The sequence below is a fragment of the Xenopus laevis genome, chromosome 6S, assembly GCF_017654675.1.
Source record: "Xenopus laevis strain J_2021 chromosome 6S, Xenopus_laevis_v10.1, whole genome shotgun sequence".
In the NCBI taxonomy this organism is placed as follows: Eukaryota; Metazoa; Chordata; class Amphibia; order Anura; family Pipidae; genus Xenopus; species Xenopus laevis.
The window spans coordinates 104,222,377-104,246,040 of NC_054382.1; the positions used below are offsets into that span (position 1 = coordinate 104,222,377).

At 41.1% G+C, this 23,664-nt stretch overlaps 1 protein-coding gene across 3 annotated transcripts in view; it reads right to left on the bottom strand.

Moving 5' to 3' along the window:
- Positions 1-1,316: 1,316 nt before the first annotated feature.
- The window catches only part of pde7a.S (phosphodiesterase 7A S homeolog), a 67,707-nt gene continuing 45,359 nt past the window's right edge, over positions 1,317-23,664 (bottom strand). For all 3 annotated transcript variants that reach the window (XM_018223760.2, XM_041567908.1, XM_041567909.1), the window contains exons 3-13: positions 22,502-22,585; positions 16,564-16,715; positions 14,943-15,006; positions 14,178-14,273; positions 13,243-13,343; positions 11,366-11,497; positions 9,883-9,974; positions 7,982-8,126; positions 7,307-7,403; positions 5,560-5,640; positions 1,317-3,564 (exon numbers count right to left, since the gene is read on the bottom strand). In XM_018223760.2, the coding sequence (XP_018079249.1) occupies positions 3,410-3,564; positions 5,560-5,640; positions 7,307-7,403; positions 7,982-8,126; positions 9,883-9,974; positions 11,366-11,497; positions 13,243-13,343; positions 14,178-14,273; positions 14,943-15,006; positions 16,564-16,715; positions 22,502-22,585 (1,199 nt within the window). In that variant the 3' untranslated portion in view covers positions 1,317-3,409. The remainder of the gene's footprint in view (positions 3,565-5,559; positions 5,641-7,306; positions 7,404-7,981; positions 8,127-9,882; positions 9,975-11,365; positions 11,498-13,242; positions 13,344-14,177; positions 14,274-14,942; positions 15,007-16,563; positions 16,716-22,501; positions 22,586-23,664) is intronic.

Sequence of the window (23,664 nt, forward strand, 5' to 3'; positions counted from 1 at the left end):
AAATTAAGAGGTTTAAAGTAATGAAAATATCATGTAGTGCTGCCCTGCACTGGATAAAACTGTTGTGTTTGCTTCAGAAACACTACTATAGTTCATATAAACAAGCTGCTGTGTAGCAATGGAGGAAATTGAAAAAAGTCTATATGGCACAGGTTAAATAGTGGATAACAGATAACACCATTATGTTCTACAGAGCTTATCTGCTGTGTAACCTGAGCCTTTTCTCCTTTGAATGGCTTCCCCCATTGCTACTCAGCAGCTTATTTATATAAACTATAATAGTATTTCTGAAGCAAACAACAGTTTCCCAGTGCAGGGCAACACCATTATCTTTTTATTAATTTTAACCGATTTCATTTTTTGACATTACTGTTCCTTTAAAGGACCAGTAACAAAAAATTTAAAAAAAAATATTTGTTTTTATTTAACGGGAAAAAAAACACCAAGACACATTTAGCTTTAAATTTGCAAAGTCTTTGTTAAGAAATAACTTACAGATTCACCGCTTGCACTCCTCTTTAGAAACGGCGTGAGGGCGACGATCCATTGTGCGCGCGTGATTTATCCTCTCTGGCTATTTCCTATAGAAGGCAGAGAGGAGAAATCGAGCTCCGCACAATGGATCGTCGCCCTGTCGCCGTTTCTGAAGAGGAGCGCAAGACTCTAATGACTTTGCGAATTTAAAGTTAAATGTGTCTTGGTGGGTTTTTTTTTCGTTATGTAGACACAAAAAATTTTTTTCAAAATGTTTTATGTTACTGGTCCTTTAAGCGGGACTGATCCACAACAACCTCCAGCATTTTGTTTCCATATAAGACACAAGTCTATGGAAAACGAAGCTCTGACAAAAATAAATCCCTGCTGGTGAAGTGATCTATCGGGGGCAGGATTGTGCCATGTGGGGGCAGGGGTGTGACATTGAACGTGGGTAGTGGCCACATTTTTGTTTGGGAAACAGACATTTGTGAACCATGAAAAGCCAAACGGGATTAAAATAGGCCAGGACAAGGGCCCTTACCTTATCTATGGACACTCACTACTCCAGCTCACATTGCAGAACACAAAGATGATGCAAATACAAGAATAATACTGTAAAACGAGTTTTTTTTTTGTTTTTTTTATTCATCAAAGTTGAAGAGCAACAGGCACGTATTAAAAAATGAGTATGGCAAAGCCTCGTACAAATAGCTTTACGCTGAAGCCGTCTCCCAAAAAAAGCTCTGTTGCGACAAACTGTAAACAGATAATAAACAGTCGTTTAACATCAATACCGAAGAAAATACTAAAAAAAAAAAAAAAAGCACCAGTTTCTGATCAAGAGAACAGTTGTGCTCACCAGACAAAACAAAATGACAAAAGAATGGAATGTTTTCATTTTAAAAGGAGCCCCACGACTGGTCCTAAAAACAACGAAATCCCACATATCGAATACTCCACTAAAGAATGACTAAAAAGGAGGGGGGGAGAACAAAAACAAAGAAAACCAAAAATGTACTTCGTCAAAAGGGGGGGGGTTAATTTGGTCACTTAGCTTTGTGCATAGATTAAGGCATTTGTAGCAATTTGTTACAAGCCGACCATCCTCTAGATGGGGCTGCTGAATGGATGATAGATGCACACGCCCACTCACATGCACACGCCCACTCACATTCAAACGCCGACCCCTGCTCCACTCAAACAGGCCCATACACACTGCAGCAAAAGAGGAATTTGTACCCTTGTCTGAATGACGCTTCCCTTCCCACTTTTTTCCAAATTGGCAAATACCCTGAGCTGATTGTGGTGATTACACTAACCTTTAAGTGCCAGAGTGGGGGGAGGGGCAGCTTGCTGCCCTGCTGGCTCTCAAAGGGTTAACTCCACCTATTTCCGTGCAGGTCAAGTGTTCAGTAGTGAAAAAAGAAACTGCATGCAACGCATTCACTGCAGTTCTGTAAAGCGATGCCTTCGAATTAACATGAAAAATAACAGGGTTGCATTTCCCTCCCACCTCTGAACTAAAAGCGGGCTGCGTAGAAGCAGAAATATATTAAATAATGGACGGTGGGGATTAAAACTGCTGGGGCAAAAAGTGGGAGGAAGATTTAGGGCGAGTCACACGGGGTGTTTTTAAATACGTGTGGTCGAGCATAAATATGTCAATGAAATCACAGGTAGGGAATTTTCACACACGGAAATGACGCCCATAGACTTGAAATGACGCCCAATGGGCGTTGGCGAGTTTTTGCCGAATCGAAACGGGTCAAATTCGCCCATCCCTAATCACAGGCGCATGATAATGTGCGTTTTTCAGCCTATAGTTTTCTTTTCCCAACATGCATTTCTGGTCTTTCCTGGTTCCCCACAATTCCGCTCGGAAGTATTTTATTAAACGTTTGTGGGAAAAAAAGCCAACGGAAAAACAATTTTCGTGCAAAATGTAGCCCGGGCTGATCGTCGACGCGCAGCGTAATTACGTCACCAGCAGACAACGCCGTAAATACGTATCTCTCGTAAGAGTTTGGCCGCCATATTGAAAATATGCAGAAGTGTATTTCCAAACCTGCGGATCCCATAGAGTTCAATAATATGGCGTTTCCTTGGCATATTGGCGTTTCTGCTGAAAACGAAAATACTGGCGTCTTGTGGCGGATGTTGACTCGCAAGCAGCCAGTGGGAATTGCTATTGTGCGTATTCCATTATTTTCAGTAACGCTTTATTTTGCAAGTATTTACGCTCGACCGCGTGTTTTTAAAACTGCCCAGTGTGACCTCGCCCCTTTCAGTCAACGTTTGTTCTCTTAAATAACTTTACAAAAATGAAAACTCCAGTGGTTCCGTCACAGCCGTGCGTCAAGGCAAGTTTCCATGAAAGTTTTTCAGTGTAATTGTAAACAGCATCTCTTGCCAAGGCAGCAAAGTAGGGGGCACTTCACAGTTCCAGCACAAAGTGGAAGGTACAACACCAGTCGGGAAATTCTGGCCAAGCCATGCCATTCGGTCATTCAAAAAGTCTATTTTTTTTTTTTTTTTTTTTTCCTTTAACATTTCATTAAAAAAAAAAAAAACAACAAAAAAAGTCAAGTAAAATAAGGAGACGGAACCTGTGGCACATAGAGAAGGAGGAGCTTCCTGCAGTTGTCGTCAGTCGCAGCTTTGCATAATCAAGCTTTCATAGGGAAAGCCAACTGAGGTATGTGCATATTGCTCTGGGTCAGGTCTTGGTTTAAAAAAAAAACAAAAAAAAAAACAGAGAATGTTAAAGGAAACTTGGGGAATAAATAATGCTGGCATCGTTTCTATGTAAAAACCTTGGCAACCAGGAGAAATTCTTCTCTCACCAAGACCCCGCTTTTGCAGTCACTGGGAGAAACCAGTGTTGCTGATTCCAGGTTCAGGTTCATGGTGCACTTTCCTGAGATTAAAGTGATCAGTCGGTCTCTTCGCTGCTCGAGCGCTCCTGCAGCATTCCTCTCCAGCTGGCTTTATTGAGTCCTACATGGCCCAGCATGGTCTGGGACAGCCTGGTGTTACTGAACCGAGCCCACTCCACGAACAATGGCTCCACCAGGTATGTGATGAAACCTTTGGAAAGGAGGGAGAACAATTTGAAAAGACCAAAACATCAGTTGGGATAAGACAACAATGCTGAGCATATTAAACACAATAGTTTTTAAGGGGCGGTTCAATTTTAGTAGGTTATAGAATGGATAGTTCAAAGCAACATTTCAATTTCAATTGGGCTTCATTTTGTCTTTTTTATAGATCTTGAATTATTTGCCTTCTTCTTCTGACCCTTTCCGGCTTTCAAATAAGGGTTACTGACCCCAGGGTCGGACTGCGGGGCCCCCTAGGACTGCTGACCCCAGGGCCCCCCCCTGCTGCATCACGTGCTGTGCCGCGTGTGTGCGATCAATGTTTTTGCCGCGGCCGCCCGAGAAGTGGAGGTCGCAGCAGTAAGAAGCCACCGATCTGGGTGTGGATCGGGCCGGCAGGGCCCACAAGAGCCGGTGGCCCACCCAGTCTGACCCCCATTTTAAAACAAATACTCTGTAAGGCATTGCTATGTTTTATTACTCACCTTTCTATTCAGACCTTTCATATTCCAGTCTCTTATTCAAATAAATTCATGGTTGCTAGGGTAATTTGGACCCTAGCAACCAGATTACTAAAATCAAAAATTGTAGAACTGCTGACTAAGAAGCTAAATAAGTCAAACCACAAATAGTAAAAAACTTAAAACCAAATTTCAATTGCCAAATCAGAATATCACTCTGTACATCATAGTAAAAGTTAATTTAAATGCGATCAACCCCTTTAGTGGATCCACATATCTGCTCCACCCAATACTCTGCATATTGTTGTCTGTACAAGGAAGTGCCTATGTTTGTATGATTTCTCTCTTTCAGGCCATGGTGAATCCTAGTGGCGCTACACTAACACCCCCCCATCATCAGCCAGCATAACCTTTTATCAGAAATAGAGGACAGCATTCCTGTAAAACACCAACAGAAAAAAACAAGCAAAAAAAAGGGACTACAAAACCTAATATTTTAGCCATAACCAAAATTAACCACAAGGTGTCAACAGTGATCCATTTTATGCTGTAATGGAGGGAAGAAAGCTTTGGGCAGGTTAACCCATTCCATGCAGCTTCTCTTAGGTCTCATCACACCAGGTCTGGACTGAGATTCAAAATAGCCCTGGCATTTCAAGTACACAGCAGCCTAGACAGGCCACACAGCAGCCCAAACTGCCCCCCACCAGTCCAATATATAGTGATTGTCTATGGAAACTTACAGCAGCCCCTCTGGCATTTGCCAGAACCCACAGATTGCCAGTCTGGGCCTGCACCATACTGCCTTTACATGTGGCATAGATCACACGTGCATCGTCAACTCTATGGCAGATGCCACTCAAAAGGTTAAAGGCAACAAGGTCATCAGTCCTTCAGCCCTATTTGTAGTCTTCTATTAAGCCTTCCATACCCAGTTTTCTGCAGCATATTCCTACAGCCATACATTATGTACATCAGCAGTTCTCTCATTGGCAATCACTTGCACCCACTCCCACAGGTCAAGAGCTATTGACCAATCACGTGTCAGAACACTGGGAATCTACCATGTTCCACTGTGCCTAATGAATCATGTACTGCAATATAGAAGTATAGGACAAGTCACCTTGGAGTCCAGTGACCTTTATAAAGTATTTGGCTTGCTCTTTCAGTTTCTGTTTAGCCTGAGCGTGAACCTTGCAGCAAATGCTAAGCAGCAGCTACACCCAAGGAGCTGTGTGTCCATATAAAGGCAGGGGGCTGCACACCAGGCACATTTATATTGGTAACAGACCTTCAGAGGGACTGCTAAGTCTTATTAGAAGGGCTACTTTCTCTTACTATATCCGACTGTGTATGATTGTGCTTGATGTAAGTATGGGATAGGTGTGCAGAGAAGCAAAACTGGATTGGGCTGGTGAGCTTAGTATTCAGCCTTCCCAATTCCCAAATGAAACATCTGAACCATAGAAACACTTTAGTGACTGCATTCATGGCTCAGAGTCAGAAGAGTATATAGCTCTTACCAATCTGGATATTGGCTATATTTGATGTATGCCGATCGCACAGTGGACTGACATCCAGTTTATATTTCCTTTCAACATCGCCTAAAAAGAATAAATACATGTTACAAAATGACTAGTACTTGAGTGTGGCCAGATATGCTGCCACTATTTCCACAACACCATATAGAAAATAACCCTCAGCCACATACACACACTTACATGGAACCATTTTAGGACATCCTGCAGAGAAATACATGTCCTTCATGCAATGTCCTATGCCTTCGGAATGGCGCATCAGTTGCTTTTACCCGCACTCATCGTCCAAATCTGCAATCACACCTCCGTCCTCTACCCTCGCTTCTGAGCCGTCAGTCATACGAACTCCGCCCTCAGCCTTCCGCCCTCAGTCCTCTTCCTTTCAGTCCTCTTCCTTCCACCCTCCGCCCTCCCTGCTCAGCCCTCCACCCTCTTTCTTCAGCACTCCCCCCTCAGATCTCACTTTTCAGCCAACAGTCTTGTCCGTTTCTAAAGTGATGAGTGAGAGCGGAAGGAAGAGAACTGAGAGCAGAAGGCAGAGAACTGAGGGCGGAGGACTGAGGGCAGAAGGCTGAGGGCGGAGTTCATATGACCGACAGCTGAGAAGGGAGGGTAGAGGACGGAGGTGTGACTTTTGGAGGATAAGTGGCGGTAAAAGCACCCGATGCGGCATTCCTAAGCCGTAGGACATCGCATGGAGGACAGGAATTTTCCAGAGGATGTCCTAAAATGCGCTCTGTACATCTGTCCTCAGCCTGCATCCTCCAAACCCCAAAATTCCCTGCACATGTGATTTCAATAAGGAAAGGAACATCACAGTGCAATGCATTGTGGGTTATGTAGTTCCTGCATGCTGGCTGTAAGCTGTGGTGAAGTTGTTACAATTTGTAACATCAGTGTTTTAGTCCCTCCTTCCCTGCCAGGATTTCAAATGATGCAAATGTTAAACAGCTGGATTGCAGCATAGAGAATAGCATTTATTCATACTTTTTGAAGAAACAAATAACTGTGATGGGTTTATTAGGGGTTTCTGTGTTATGTGGGCCTCTTTACCACATTTTGGTCTGGAAGCCGGAGTTCCCCTTTAAGTGGCATATTAAAGAATCTTACCAAACTGGTAAATATATTTAAGTAAATCTTGCCCTTTTACATCTCTTGCCTTGAACTCCCATTTCGTGATGGTCTGTGTGCTGCCTCAGAGATCACCTGACCAGAAATACTGCAACAGGAAGTGCTGAAGCAAAAGACACAATTCTGTCTGTTAATTGGCTCATGTGACCTAACATATTTGGTTCGCTTGTGTTCACCGTGAATCCTAGGATTCCAGGGGGCGGCCTTTATTTTTTAAAATGGCAGTTTTTTTTATTTAGGATTACCCAATGGCACATATTACTAAAACAGTATATTATGAAAATGGGTTATTTACATGAAGCAGGGTTTTATGAGCTGTTTTATATATATTTTAATAGAGACCTACATTGTTTGAGGGGGTATAGTTTTCCTTTAAGCAAGCTGGCAGTTGCTAGGGCAGTAGGGGAAATGCTACAGCACCTGGTGCAAGGCATGGCACTATGCATCACTTTTAACACAGATCTCAGCATAGTGTTCAATTACAGATATCCTGTAGAATAGGTTAGTAATGGCCTCTCTCTCTCTCTCTCTCTCTCTCTCTCTCTCTCTCTCTCAAAAATAACAAAATAAAATGCACACAGTTTTGGTTTCAACTACTTGCCTTGATAAAAGAACTCATCTGTGACTTTTTCACTCCACTGCTTGCTCAGCTCCCAGGTACGGCAGGGATTACATATATCAGCACACTTCAGAGCCATCTGTGGGATCAGGAGGTGAAGGAGAAGAAGGCAAGAATGGTGTACTGGGTTGTTCTGCATTTGCTGTAACCGCGTTCTAATCAAGTTTTCCCTTTGAAAAAAACTTGCAGTAGTGCCCCAGAATATATTGTAAATGACTCACCAAATAGTAAATGCGGTCCAGGTGCACCAGCCCCATACCCCCAGTTTTTGGGAGAGGTACAGCACAGGATTTGAAGAAGAAGCAGGGCCGACCAGCACTCAAACGGATCCACAGGACCAGTTAAAATGGAGATGCAAATATACATTTTTAACTTTGTATAAATAAAAGATATTTTTTAACTAATTTTCACTGGTCCTGTGGATCCGTTTGAGTCCTGCTTCTTCTCCAAATTCTGCGAGGATTGATAAATCTCACATTCAAATTGAAGGATTAAAATTCGAATGTGTGAATTTTGAATTTTGAATTGAAAATTCTAATTCAAATTTACTATTCGACCCTTAATAAATCTGCCCCGAAGTGTATAGAGGACATGCAATGCTGTATGTGGGATTATTACAAACTGCATTTCTCAACAGTTTAATGGAATCAGACATACCTGCAGGATAAAGAGTCTGTCACTGGCATTGTCTAGGCATAAGTCTCCTCTATCCAGGTGAGTTCTAAACTGGGACAGGTATTCATTTTGCCGACTGATATCTGTAGCAAGAATGATGGAGCCCAGCTGGCTTTCCATATGTTGCCTAGGAAAGAATGTCACAGACAGGTCAAAGTCAATACTGTTTGTGTGGTTATTCACACCATGACTGAAAGCTCCACAGATTCTGTCCCGCAGCCATCTATAAAGAGCTACCACTCATATCCTATTCAATACTGTGTCTTCTTCAAGGCTAATCACTATAAAATCCTGCATCTCAATGTTTCCATGAAACTTCCATTCACTTCAAAAGGATACAATCCCCCATATGTTATAAAAGGCACTACGTTTGCCCAGGTGCAGTAACCCATAGCAACCAATAAGATGCTTGCTTTTAAACAGGTGACCAGTAAATGCTACCTGCTGATTGGTTGCTATAGGTTACTGCTCCTGGGCAAACTTAGGGGCAAATTTACTAAAGGGCAAAGTGACTAACGTTAGCAAAAATTTGCCAGCGTGACGTCATTTCGTTACTTCGCCGGGCGCTACTAACGGGTGATGGCATAACTTCACTAGCGAAGGAGATAGACTCAAGCGCTACTTTGCACTCTAACGCCAGGCAAATTTTCGCTCTGGCAAATGGACGTAACTACGCTAATTCAGTAAGATGCGGATTTTACTGAACGTTAACTCTTGCGCCAGACTTGCTTTTGCCACCTCAGAGCAGGCGAAGTGCGATAGAGTAGATAGGAGTTGAAAATTTTTATAAGTCACAAAAAACACTGGCAACTTTTCAGGGTGAGAGAAGCTGTCGCTGGTGAATTTTCAGAGGTTAGTGAATTTGCCCCTTAATGCCTTTTATTACATAACCCATAATGTGTTGTGGTGTTCTGTAGACTCAGGAAATATACAGTTATCAAGGCTCCAGGTACCACCAGCCTGTGGTTAATGTCACAAAGGGTGAATTCCACAGCCTGACCAGAGTAAAGTCTTCCACCCATGGCACACAGCAGCCATTATGAAATAGGAGTATTTGGGGCTATTCAGTTTTAAAGGGAAATCTGTTCTGAAGATCCTGGGCACATGTATTTAACATTTATTAACATAGATACTAAATTGCAACATGCAGCAAAGCAGCAGCCAACTGTCAATTGAACAAAGAATAACCTCTTATTGGTGGTTAGTTTTACCTATACCAGTACGAAAGCTCCAGAGCTCCTTTAATATAACATAAAAAGGTATGGGACCTATTATCCAGAATTCTTGGGACCTGGGGTTTTTCCCTAATTTGGATTTTCATACCTTAAGTCTACAAGAAAATCATGTAAATATTAAATAAAACCAATAGGCGGGTTCTGCTTTCAATAATTATTAGCGATGCCCAGAATCCACTATTTGGGATTCGGCCAAATTCCTGAATCCTTCATGAAAGATTCGGCCAAATACTGAACCAAATCCTAATTTGCATTTGCAAATGCAAATTAGGGGTGGGAAAGAAAAGTCATGTGATTTCCCTCCTTGCCACTAATTTGCATATGCAAATTAGGATTTGGTTCGGTTCGGCCAGGCACAAGGATTCTGCGAATCTGAATCCTGCTGAAAAGTCCCGAATCCCGAACCCAATCCTGGATTCGGTGCATCCTTATTAATTATATCTTAGTTGGGATCAAGTACAAGATACTGTTTTATTATTACAGAGGAAAAAGAAATCATTTGGATTATAACGGACTCTGTGGGAGACAGCCTTTCCGTAATTCGGGAATTTGCTGGAGAATGGGTTTCCGGATAATGGATCCCATACCTGTAGCAAAATTGTTGGCTTGGATTTAGCATGCATGTTGTCACCTTCCATCGGCTCTTACCTCTCCTCTAAGGTCATGTGTGCAAACAAACCCGATTCACGCAACAGACCCACTGCTGATCTCCAGTGGTGGTTCTCTAATACTGAGGTATTCTGAAAGGAAAGCAGAGTAGAGATAATGAGTGGCAAATAGCAAGATGTGCTGAGAGACATGCCAGTCTGAGACTATACTGTTGTCACGTGTTGCTGTACTGAGACAACTTGCAATTGATCTTACTTTGTTATTATTTTTGGGTTTTAAAATATTTAGTTTTTTGTTCAGCATCACTCCAGTTTGGAATTTGAGCAGCTATCTTGTAGCTAGAGTCCAAATTACCATAGCAACCAGGCTGTGGTTTGAATAAGAAACTGGAATGTGAATAATAGAGGCTACAGAAAGATAAATAATAAATGGTAGTGATAACATTGTAGCCTCAAAAAAAGCAATAATTTTTGACTAACGGTGTCAGTGACCCCAGTTTGAATACTGGAAAGAGTCCAGTGGAGGAAGGCAAAATAATTAAAAAACAATTGAAAAGTTATCAAGAATAGGCTGTTCTAGAACATATAAATATTGAAGAGGGGTCTCCAAATACTAGGATGGATACTCACCACATAGAGGAAGTGGTCCAGGTGCACCCCCCTGAACCCTCAGCACGGGGAGCGGACAAACGGAAAATTCTTTGAAGCCAGCACTCAAACGAAGGCAATCTTCCACCAGGTTATTAAATAAAGTAATTTCTTGCGTCCACAGTCTTACAATTTTCATGGAACAAACACTTAGTCATAAGTTAGCCTATGACTAAGTGATTGTAACACGAAACGCGTAAGGCTGTGGACACAATAAATAACTTTACTTTATTTAATAACCTGGTGGAAGATTGCCTTCATTTGAGTGCCTGCTTCAAAGAATGTTCTATAACATATTAAGAGTTAACTTAAAGGCGCACCACAACTTTATATATGAAACAAGGGTATCCTCTTGCCTGGGGATAGTTTTGTAAGCGTGTGACTAGAGTGTGAGGTTTCCTTCTACCTCACATTATATATCTGCATATTGCATATGTATATTTATTGTATATTTATCACCAGATCTGTGTGTTTTAGGGCTCTTACTGACGAGCGGTTGTAGCTGCGCTCCCCTGCGTTCAGCCGCAGGGGAGCGCAGTAATAGACGCATTACGTTTTTTCCAATGGGGCTGAACTTACACAGGTGCGTGTAGGTGCCGAACGTAGGTTGAGACGCAACATGCTGCATTTTTCCTGCGTTCGGCGCCTACACGCGCCTATGTGAGTACAGCCCCATTGGAAAAAACGTAATGCGTATATTCCTGCGCTCCCCTGCGGCTGAACGCAGAAAAACGGAACGCAGGGGAGCGCAGCTACAACCGCTCGTCAGTAAGAGCCCTAAAACACACAGATCTGGTGATAAATATACATATGCAATACTTTTTAGCTCATGGGATACAGGTTACATTTCTTTGCCTGTGGTGCCCTATATATACCTTGTATAAAGTTGCTAAGTAGTGGTTTGTTTTTATTAGAAAAGACTGGTTTACACCGGGATGATCCAAATCATGTGTTGCAGCTGCAATCAAACCCAGCAGGATATCCCATGGAGTAAAAGACTTGGCAAGCTGAAAAAAGAACAAAGGCATGGTAAGTGCATCAGGACATTTCCTATACAATATCATTAGCCAAAATGTAATAAACTCAGTGCAAGGGCAGCAGCTTCTTTAAAATGTCAGTGGATTGAGGAGCAGGTTATGATAGGACCCTTCATTTATTGCTTAGCAGGTGCTCGGTCTGTTCCCACAGTACATTTTCAGGTGCTAAACAATCTATAGACCCGCCTGCCAAAGATTAATAAAAAAAAGCCATAAGAAAGTCCAATATTTCTGCAGCACAATGATCAGTTCTTGCGACTGCATAAAGTGATTTATTGGCTGCCATCACAGTAACTAATTGTCGTGTTACGGCAATTTTGGACTCTCTCAAAGCTAAGTTAAAACTTATTTAAAGGAGAAGGAAAGCTACGGAGGCATTTTATTGCCAATAGGTTAGCTGCAATAGTGCAATCTAGAATGCTATATTTATTCTGTCGAATGTTTTACCATACCTGAGTAAAAAGCTCTAGAAAGTCTCTGTTTGTTTAGGATAGGAGCTGCAGTATTAACATGGTGTGACATCACTTCCTGCCTGAGTCTCTCCCTGCTCTGGGCTCAGATTACAGTAGAGAAGGGAGGGGGTGGGGAAGAGGAGCAAACTGAGCATGCTCTTGCCCAGGGCAATGAGGTTTAAGCTGAAGGCAGGAAGTCTGATACAGAAGCCCATGTGTACACAATAGAAGGAAAGAAATGCAGTTTCTTTTGACAGGGGACTCAGAGCAGCACTACTTTGGGGGTTTACTGGTATATTTAGATGGACCTTTCTGATAAGGCTTACTTAGTTTTAACCTTTCCTTCTCCTTTAAAGGGCACAATGTAAGAAAGACTGGTTGTACTCCAGCTGTTTGCCAAAACGAAATAATACAGCTGTGCTAGTAATGTGTGTGTGTGTGTGCGCATGTTTATATAAGTATTCATTACCCGACACAAAGTGATAAACTCTAGTGAACTAATGGTGGCACTACAACCCTAATATGAATTGCGCTTTTTGTATACAAAGAACATTCCATTTCTGATTCTCTCCAAACAAAACACATTTGTGGGACCTGGCACTCTGCGTGGTTCAGCAGAATACGAGATGTTTAGTGATGTGCAGCAATTCAGGAAGAAAATGGTTTATTTACACTTTGAAAAATGTTTTCTACTTGCAAAAGGGAAGTGTACCAGCTACCCAGCAGTAATTAGAAGTGCAATAACATAGCTCCCTGCATTTGAAAAACTAAAAGAGGGACAAAGACTTGTGCGAAAATCTTTGTCCACTCCCATTTAATAGTCACACACCCTAATTACCATGTTCATTTTACAAAATGTGACGGGTTATGAAAGTCTGAACACATTTCTCTGAGTTTTAGTGCAATGTTTTATGTGTTATAACAGTTTTGCTAATGAAAGTGAATTGCCCTTTAAGCTGCTAGTCTCAGTTCTCCCAAGGGACCTGCTTATCTTAAATTGTTACAATTGTTTCTTTGCTTATCTTAAATTGTTAAAAATGTACCAAAAGTGCGGCTGCTGGCTGTTCAGGGCTTTTTGCCAAAAAGGCTCTTATTTTAATTAGGTTTCAGAAACGTATCTTTTTCTCGAGTCAGTGCAAGAGATCAATGAGACATTTCCGTAAGAAACCGGAGACTGCGGGCTGAGCTGTCAAAATCGGGACAGTTGGGAGGTATGCATTAATAGTAAAATAAGGGCATAAAACTAATTTGTGTGTGCCTTACCTTAGGTTCTTTTAAAAAACAGTACATGGCCTGAGTCACATCAGCAGCATGGACTGCATTGTGATATGGATTCTGACTGTGGTAATCCTCTTGAACCATAACTGGACAAGACAAAGGAAAAAAAATATGAAGCATGGAGGGGGAAAAAATACACTTTTCCCATCGATTAAAGTGCAATAACAAAAAAGGATTCATTTAACTTTACCTTTAACATCTCTATGAAGAGAAATGCAGCTGATTTATAATACATAACAGCCATGAACATCCTGTAAATTATAGCATTATTAAAAAGTGCTTAGTGATGTTAGCAGTTATAATTGTTTCTTAGTGATATCATTGTGTCACATAACTCAATGAAACCTATTATTAAAACAAATGTATAAAATGAGGAAATTACTTTGTAAGGTCATAGAACTCCTCATCTAATATCCTATTAATTTTTACAACTGAGGGTACATTTTTCCTTTATTATATATATATATATATATCATGGCTGATTTAAAATAAGATTATTAATGAAGTAGACATTTCCATGCTTCGGACCAACATTATTATTTATTTGCAACTTTTATTTGGTCACGGAACTCCTAGGTGACTTATAATATCCTTATATTTTACAATAGGGGGTTCTTTATTCACTATATAAACATGCCAGCAATGAGTGTGAGTGGACTGGAAAAGCTAATTAAATCTGTGTGTTATTTACATCAGATGCCTTAAAGTCTGAAACTTGGGTATTCTTATATCAGCTGGGCAGGCAGGGAAATCCTATCAGCCAAGGGCCATATTAAACCATGAAGCGATGCAATCCATAGACAGTATGTCTGCACAGGCCTTGCCTTGTGATCAAATTACTGGAAAAAAGCCCAAAAAACGCTGTCAGCAGGATTCCTGGGATGATTACTTTTTCGATTGCACTACATATCCCGGCTTACCTAAAAATCTCCTTAATATCACCATGTCCAAGTGGAAGTGCTCGATCAGACCATGTTGGCTCAAGAGATGAAACGTTAAGGTAACAAGGCTATTTCCTAGGAAAAAAAGGAACAGAAAAAATTAAGAGATGGTTTAAAGGAGAAGGAAAGGCTAAAACTAAGTAAGCTTTATCAAAAAGGTCTATATAAATACACCAGTAAACCCTCAAAGTTATGTCCTCTGTCAAAAGAAACACAGAATTTCTTTCCTTCTATTGTGTACTCATGGGCTTCTGCATCAGACTTCCTGTTTTCAGCTTAAACTTCCTTGCCCTGGGCGTGAGCATGCTCAGTTTGCTCCTCTCTCCCCCTTCCCTCCTCCCCTCCCTGCTGTAATTTGAGGCCAGAGCTATGAGTGAGCAGGGAGCGATTCAGGCAGGAAGAGATGTCACAACAAGCTAATATGGCAGCTGCTAACCTAAACCAATAAGAGAGAGCTTCTAGAGCGGTTTACTCTGTATTCTGCAGAATAAATAAATAGTGTTATAGCTTGCACTACTGTGGCTAATCTATTGGCAATAATCTGCTTTGGTAGCTTTCCTTCTCCTTTAACCTCCAACAAATAAGTCATTGTATTTATAAATGATTTTGCTTAGCCCACAGAGGGCCACAGGTGACCGTATCTATTCAAGCAGAAGTCCATTTGCTTGGAAGCAAAATGTTAAAGCTATATAGTTTATTAAAACAGAATAATAATAACATATAAGAAAACAGATACAAACTTACCATTTGTTAATCTGTCAAAAAGAAATATATCAAAACTCCAACTGCCAACTTTTTCCAACATACACTGAAAACAAAAAGAGAAAAATGTTAGACCATGACATTTAAAGGTTATCACATACAAAATATAAATACATTCTGTGAGATTCTGGCAAATATGCAGATGGCATGGAACACATTAGGAGTAGTGATGTGTGGGCTGGGCCGATACCCGCGGGTCAGTCGGATTCGGGCTGACCCCGCACCCCCCTTTCTGGTTTATAGCCGCGTGCCTGCTCAGCCCCTTTTGTGACATCATCAGCGGGGCGCGCAGGTCTATAGAGGGAAGTTTGGTTCGGATGGGTGCCGGTCGGGAAAAACCCGGTTAGGAAGTGGAACAAAGGAATTGATATTTAAGCCTATTTATATTTTGTTTATACATTGAACAAACACCCATTTTGGTATAATGATTAACTGAAGAACGTCAGTGACAACATGCTGTAAGGCACATTATATGTCTAAGAATATACACAAAGTAGAATTCAACAACTTATTCTGTATGGGCCAAAACACATAAGAAAAGTGTTTCACACTTGCCATATTAGGACATCCCCACCAATTACATTGTTACCTACATGCACCTTTCAGTGTGTCAGGTTCGAGTTATTGGTACCTCTTTACATGAACCTTATGCACATACTGTCATCCATTCTGCTAAATCCCTTTAATCTGAATTAGATGTCTGGTCAGGGCACTCTCTACCTCTGTGGTCAACACATCTCCATCTTAGATAAACAATAATACTGTTTCTGAAGCAAACACACCAGTTTTGCCAGTGCAGGCCAACACTACATTATATTGTATTTCTGTTGTGCTTTAGTAGCCGAGGATGAGTCGAGTATAACAGTGCTTTATTAGCAGGTTCATGCAGCCATTAAACATCAACAGTACACCACAATTTCCTTTAAAACACTTTTATTTGTTGGTGTTACTGTTCCTTTAATAATTCAGCCTCTCCCTGACATCACAAGGCATTTTATGACACAATAGTGACAAACATCAGAGGGGGCAGGAGACAATTTGACAACTGCAGTCTCTTTCACTGAATAATCTTGTAGAATGTACATTCCTGGGTTACAGATCTATTAGACTCTTCCATGCAACGTTCAGTCTGTGTGTTATGCTCAAAAACCCACAGGCAGGCCCAGATTTGTGGCGAGGCCACAAAGGCCTAGGCCGGCAGAATATTAGGGGCAGTATACCGTCCAGCAGCTTTCCGGGGAGCACTGGGGAGCCCAGCTTCCCGGTGCCATCGTGCTCGCACTGGAGAGGGGTACCAGAACAATGGGAAGGTAACTAGATAACAGCTGTCTGGTATATATAAGAACAGCACTCAATAGTAAAATTCAAGTCCCACTGCAACACATTCAGTTACATTGAGTAGGAGCCTGCCAGAAAGCAGTTCCATCCTAAAGTGCTGGCTCTTTCTGAAAGCACATGACCGGGCAAAATGATCCGAGATGACTGAAAGCCTCCGGATTGTGACCCTCTGGTGGGCCGAAATCAATAACATCCAGGATCACTGGGGTCTTGTTTGATATCATGCTGAAGATTTGTTAGGGTTAACAGAAGGATATCTACAAACCTTGGCTTGTCCGTTATAATCATCATCTAAAATGTGCAAGGAATTCTGTGCAGTGACGCCACGGAAGAAACGAGAGGATTTCAGGTACCGCTGGAAACTCAGCAACCTTCTGACGTTTCTAGCAGACAATGGGATGTCGATTTCTGAATGTGCTAGAAATATTAAAAAAGGAACATTAGGGGTTTCTAAAATATACAGCTGTGAGTTAGCACACAGGTTAGAAAATCTGAATTTTTAAAGCAATTTGTAATACAGCATTATCACTCCCAGGCATGAAACATGGCCATGTATTTAAAGGGGTTCTTCACCTTTGAATTAGTACATGTATGAGATCGGTTATCTGGAAACCCATTATCAAGAAAGCTCCAAATTACAGAAAGGCCTTCTCCCATAGACTCCATTTTATCAAAATAATATTTTTTTTTTAAAAAATGATTTATTATTCCCTGCAATAATAAAACAGTATCTTGTACTCAATCCCAACTAAGATATAATTAATTCTTATTGGAAGCAAAACCAGGCTATTGGTTTTATTTCATGTTTACATGATGAAGATCCAAATTACTGAAAGATCGTTTATCCGAAAACCCCCAGCATTTTGGATAACAGGTCCCATCCATGGTGTAGAGAGGAATATTCTGCAATTGTTTATTTTATTAGTTATTTAGCGTTTTATTCAGCAAGTTCATCAATCTAGTTGCTAGGGTCCAAATTGACATAGCAACCATGCATTTATTTGAATGCATGAAATTTGACACTGGAATATGAATAAGAGAGAGCTGGAATAGAAAGAGGAATAATAAAAAGTAGCAGTATTGGGCCCACTTTTATCTAACTTGTTCATTAATGATTGTATTGGTAAGTAATGTATCAGTGTTTGCAGATGACACAAAACTATCCAGCCCAATTAATTCCATCCAGGATGTGGTATCCTTGTAACACGATCTTGACAAACTGGCAATCTGGGCAGCTAAGTGGCAAATGAGATTCAATGTTGATAAATATAAAGTCATGCACCTGGGATGTAAAAATATCCAAGCCACTTATACCCTTAATGGGACCGCACTAGGCAAATCCATTATGGAAAAGGATCTTGGAGTCCTTGTAGATGATAAACTTGGCTGTAGCAAGCAATGGCAGTCAGCAGCATCAAGGGCAAATAAGGTCTGTATTAAAAGGGGCATAGAGTCACGGGAGGAGGGGGTCAATCTTCCACTGTATAGAGCACTTGTAAGGCCCCATCTAGAATATGCCATACAGTTTTGGTCTCCATCACTCAAACAGGACATTATTGTATTAGAGAGGGTACAGAGAAGGGCAACTAAGCTGGTAAAAGGTATTGAAAATCTTAGCTATGAGGAAAGATTGGCCAAATTGTGGATGTTCACACTGGAGAAGAGGCGCTTAAGGGGTGATATGATAACTATGTATTAATATATAAGGGGATCATATAATAATCTCTCTAATGCTTTATTTACCAGTAGGTCTTTCCAGCTGACACAAGGTCACCCATTCCGATTAGAAGAAAAGAGATTCCGCCTAAATATTCGGAAGGGGTTTTTTACAGTGAGAGCTGTGAAGATATGGAATTCTCTCCCTGAATCAGTTGTACAGGCTGATACATTAGATAGCTTTAAGAAGGGGTTGGATGGCTTTTTAGCAAGTGAGGGAATACAGGGTTATGGGAGATAGCTCATAGTACAAGTTAATCCAGGGACTAGTCCGACTAGGACTAGTTGGAGTCAGGAAGGAATTTTTCTCCCCTCTGAAGCAAATTGGAGAGGCTTCAGATGGGTTTTTTGCCTTCCTCTGGATCAACTGGCAGTTAGGCAGGTTAAAAAAATGTTAAAAGGTTGAACTTGATGGACGTGTGTCTTTTTTCAACCTAATATATTATGTTACTATGTTAATAACAATAAATTTGTAGCCTTAAAGGTCAACTGGAACATAGAATTAGCCTTTCTATAACATACTAAAGTTAACTTAAAGGTGACCCACCCATTCAGGTGTGGTTTTAGCACAAACATCAGTATACAGATAAACAAACATGTAACATATAAAACACGCTGGACAGCTGCATGATTTTGTATAGAGAATTTAAAATAATAAGTAAAAATGTTTACTTGTTAGGAAGAATCTGACAGTCTTTGATGAACTCTGTTAGCAGGACATTTTGAGCACAGCATTTTTTTCCCCAAGGTAAAAGTTACATTAATAAAAAAAAACCATCATGGCTTGCTCCTCTGACAAGCAGTTTTGAGTATATACAGATGCTCTTTGATGAACAGAGCCAAGCTAAGCCATATGATCATCCTTGTGAGAACAAAAAAAAAAGTAAGACACGTGTCAGGTAATTTAGTGAGAGAAGGAGGTCCGAGACCCTGCAAGTATGCTTTTTCTGAAGTCAGAGTGCATACTGCTGGCACTGCTATAACACTACATGAGGGGCCCAAAGAGGTTAGGTTCAAATTAGGAGTTAAAAGCATCAAAGCGAAGAAGAGGTGACTGGTGCATCTGTATGTCATAGATTTAATAATGTTATCAGTTTCAGCAGTGTGACCAAATGCTGGACAACAAAATAGGGGCCTGAACACAAATAGTCTGAGAACATCAGCCAGAAAGATGTAATGATCTGCTAGCAAACTCTGGATGGCACATGATTAGCATGGACCAAGGCTGCCTTTATGCTGTATTTGTACCCCTCTGGTCCTGAAAAAACGATGCTGAACAATCCTTCAATGCCGTCACACCAGGAGACTAGTCAGTGGTAGGCAGCCATAAAAAAGAAGCAATTTCTAGAACATGGAATTGGTACCCATCACTTCCCAACTATACAACTGGAATGGCCACTAACCTGCACAGTTGTCCCCTATCCGGGTGGCCATTTGCATTTCAGCTGAAGACCATGCGGGTTTGAAATACTGTTCAACTGTTGGAGAATGACTGCAAACCCCTTATGTTTCCCCCCTAAAGAACAGAGAGCATGCATCCCCTTCAGGGCTACACCACAAGAGACATGTTTGCATTTTAGTGGTACCATTTGTACCATTTTTTCTCCGAATACCCAATGTTGCATTATTACTCATTTGGAAACATTACATTTATTGATCTATACAAACAGCAGGTAACACTTGGGTTTTCCTCTCTGGTAATACTATGGATGCCCCAAGATCAGCTACTGTTCATCTAGCACTACCAGAATCCCTAGATAGTGGCAGTATGCTGGCAATTGTAGTTCAACAACAGCTGAAGGTCCATAAGTTGGACATCCCGGAGTCATATAGAAAACCGATATTATACTCCTAAATCTATTCCTACTTCTTACTTATCTGCTGCCCGTCTCCGGCCCTCTCCAACTACTGTCTTAACACTGTCCTGCCATGTTCTGTTGACCAAGCCCACCTTCACCAGCAGCCTCCACCTCCTGCATGTCACCAGTATCTTTGAATTCCCCTAGTACACGGTCCCAGCTCTCCCAACTACCTTTTCCACCTATCCACATAATTCTTCCATGTGTCTACAGTTCTGCCACCACATTCTGGCAGCCATGTCTGTTCATCTTTCAGCCCTGCTCTATGATCTCCACTCACTGTATGATCTCTCCCACACATTAACTGTTGCAGATCCGGCCTGTTTTTTTTATTTAGTCTGAGGACTTTCCACTTTACCATAACAACAGGTAAGCTCTAGATTCCCAGCTGGGTCTAGTCAACCCCCTACAATCAACTTAGATGCATCTTCCTGTATCCAAAACAATATTCTCACCGGTGTGGGGCTCTCTTATTTGTTCACATACAATAAACATTTGTCAGTTTGGGTTTGGTAAATTAAGCTTACTACTGACACATTTCGTGCCCCATGATACTTCCTCAGAGTATCCCCTGTATCCTTCTTCCTCAGAGTATCCCTTTTATCCTTTTGTGTATCAGCCATGATACTGAGGTTATACTGACTTAAGGTGGCCATAGAAGCAAAGAGCCTACGATTTTTGGACCGTGTGTGGCGAGTGCAGACATTTTTCGTCCGGTGGAGATGGGTCGTTTGGTCAGGTTTGATTTTGTCCCGACCGATCCCACCGGAGCCCATTGCGCATCGTAGTCAGATCGTTCAGCCATAGGAACGAACGTCAGATTACCCCCGATATAGCCATGCCTGATAGTGGCATATCGGGGAGCGATGTCGCCAAACGAGCGGATCTTTGCGTCTATGGCCACCTTTATAGAAACTGGGGTCTACTGTTGACTGTGAATAGAACTTGACTGTGTTACTTCCACTATTCACTGAACTATCTCAACTCAGCTAAAGTCCCTAGTAACTTCTACTTGCCTAATAAATAACCGTTGGTTATATATCACATGGCTGCTAGAATTTGCCTGTAAAATATATCCTGAACAGTGCTTAGTGATGTCACCAGTTATAACTGGCACTTGGTCACATGCATTATTGTCATTGTAATTTTTGGTATAAAAATAAGTACTTAAATGTCAATCGATTTTATGTTTATTTTGTTAAAGGGGCATTATCGCAAAAATGAAAATTTAATAAAAGTGTCCTCATACTAAAGTATGAAACTTTCTAAATACAATCAATTAAAAATTCTGCATTGTTTTTGAAATAATCAAGTTCATATTCACTATTCCTCTCTCAGCATCTGTTTCTCTTCATTCTGTCTTCATGCAGCAGTTGGGTGTCAGATGAATGATCCAATATATCTTATAGGGTGCTCTCTTAACTAGCAGATGAATGAGAGCTCACTCAAATAAAAATAAAATCTGATTGTAGAGAGACATGATTTATGGTGATTTTAATAGAGTGAGCTCTAATATATTTTCTAGGCCAGGCATGTCCAAAGTGCGGCCCGGGGGCCAATTGCGGGCCGTTTTCAAATTTACACATTATTAATAATAATAATAATGAGGACCCCCCAGCACAGTGAGATCAGGTATCCCATAGCAGTAATATTAAGGCACATTAGTGAAATGATCTGCCACTTGGTCTATACTGCTGCCTGTTTGCTGAAGGTGTTAGGAATAGACATGTAACGGCATGTAGAGACGCAATGTTTTCGCAATAGACGTACTGACGTGCCAGTACAGTAAACTAAAGAAGTATGGCGTCACTACGTTCCAGTACGTGTCTATTGCTAACACCTTCAGCACACAGGCAGCAGTATAGACCAAGTGGCAGATCATTTCACTAATGTGCCCAAATATTACTGCTACAATTCCTCGATTCCTGTAATTTAATGTTAATGGTTCAAAGAATGTTGGGCTGAATGGTCGGCCCCTGCACATTTTCACCTCACCAAATCTAGCCCTGGTTGCAAAAAGTTTGGGCACCCCTGTTCTAGGCAAAAGGAGCCCCCCTATAAGATATATTGGATCATTCATCTGACACCCAACTCCTGCATTAAGACAGAATGAAGAGAAACAAATGCCGAGAGAGGGATAGTGAAGATAAACTTGATTATTTCAGAAAAATAAAATTGTTTTTGAAAGTTTCTTATTTCAGTATGCTGAAGCGAATATTAAATTTTCATTTTCATGATAGTTCCCCTTTAAGGTTTACATTTTTAAATGTATTATTCTGTGTACATTTTAACCTTGGGGTACAATATTTGTTATGCAAGTTTTTGTTTGACAGTAACAAAGTGAAAGGACTAAAGAGCAGTTATACCTTATGATATCAGTATACACAGTGCATAAAGATATATTTCACAGGCTATATACAGTTGTGTATTAGATCAGCTACTCTGTGTATAACAGTAGGAGTCACTATAACTCAGCACTCCGCTATTAGATCATATATACAAAGGGTTCCAGTGGGTAAAATCCAAACAACGTAAACTGATCCTTTGTATTCAGAAGGGGAAGAGGCATTAATGATGAGAGATGTACATGCCGTCGGTGCACAACTAAACCTGTTTACAAAAACTTACAGTGCAAAATACGAAAGTCAATGTAGGGGTGGGAGCCTCGTCTCTCTGATTCAAACCCAGCTCGGCTTCTTACTCTGACATCTCCTAAAAAGAAAAGGGAAAAAAAGAAATTAGAAATCAAATCCCTAGGAATGATAATGTGCGTCACTAGAAGAGCACATCTGTCAGCAGCACAATGAAACCTCCCAGCTATCTCCGAGGATTCCAAAACAGGACTTTCAGACGTGCAGTTGCATGCTTCTGTCATAGGATACAGCCCTGTCTGAGCAAGAGGCCAAAGCATGTGCCGAGCATTCAGATGAAACCAAAGATTATGTGTCTCTCACAGTATATAATGGTAAAAGGCACCTTAATGTGACAAAACAAGAACATTAAATCCATTCAGATTAATCTGTCCTGCAGCGATGGCTCCCAATGTGTGAGAGAGAGAGAGATTCTGCACAGGGTACAAGACTTAGCATCCACACATGGCAGCTTTCAGCAGTTCAGCTAATCACATACTTTCAAATCAGATAACAGTATATGTTGCCACTAGCATTTACTTACTTGCGCTCAGCTGTTTGAATATTACACAAGAGCCTATCAAAATACCAAAACTCAGTATTAACGTTTTTACAGTATCAAGCGGTTCATGTGTCCGCTGCAGCTCTATAAAAAAACAACTTTGCTCATATAAGTGGATTTGTTTGCAGAACTGAAAACCAGGGCTAAATCATTCTCTCTTTCTATATACAGTACATGGGTCATGCATTTATATCACTAAAATGCAGAGTGAAGGTAAACTGATGTTGGGACTGCTGTTGAGACATGTAGTTCCACATGAGGTTTTAGAAAACAGAATTGTTTTTCCACTCATTGGAGTTTATGGGCGTCATTTTCTCTGCAAATAACTTCGCTCATCGCCAAGACACACAGAGCTACTAGCAGCAGCTCATTGTCACAGCTACAAAACACTAGACAACACTCTGCCATAGGCACTCTTCTAAAACACACTAAAGGCAGAGAAACACACTTAGATTCGGGGAGATTTATTCCCCCAGCGGCAAATCTCCTCTTCTTTGGGGCGACTAATCTCCCTGAACTGCCTCCCACCGTCTAGAATGTAAAATGACTGTCGGGATGGCAATCTGTGCACTTTGTTATCCGAAGTCACCCAAAGTGGC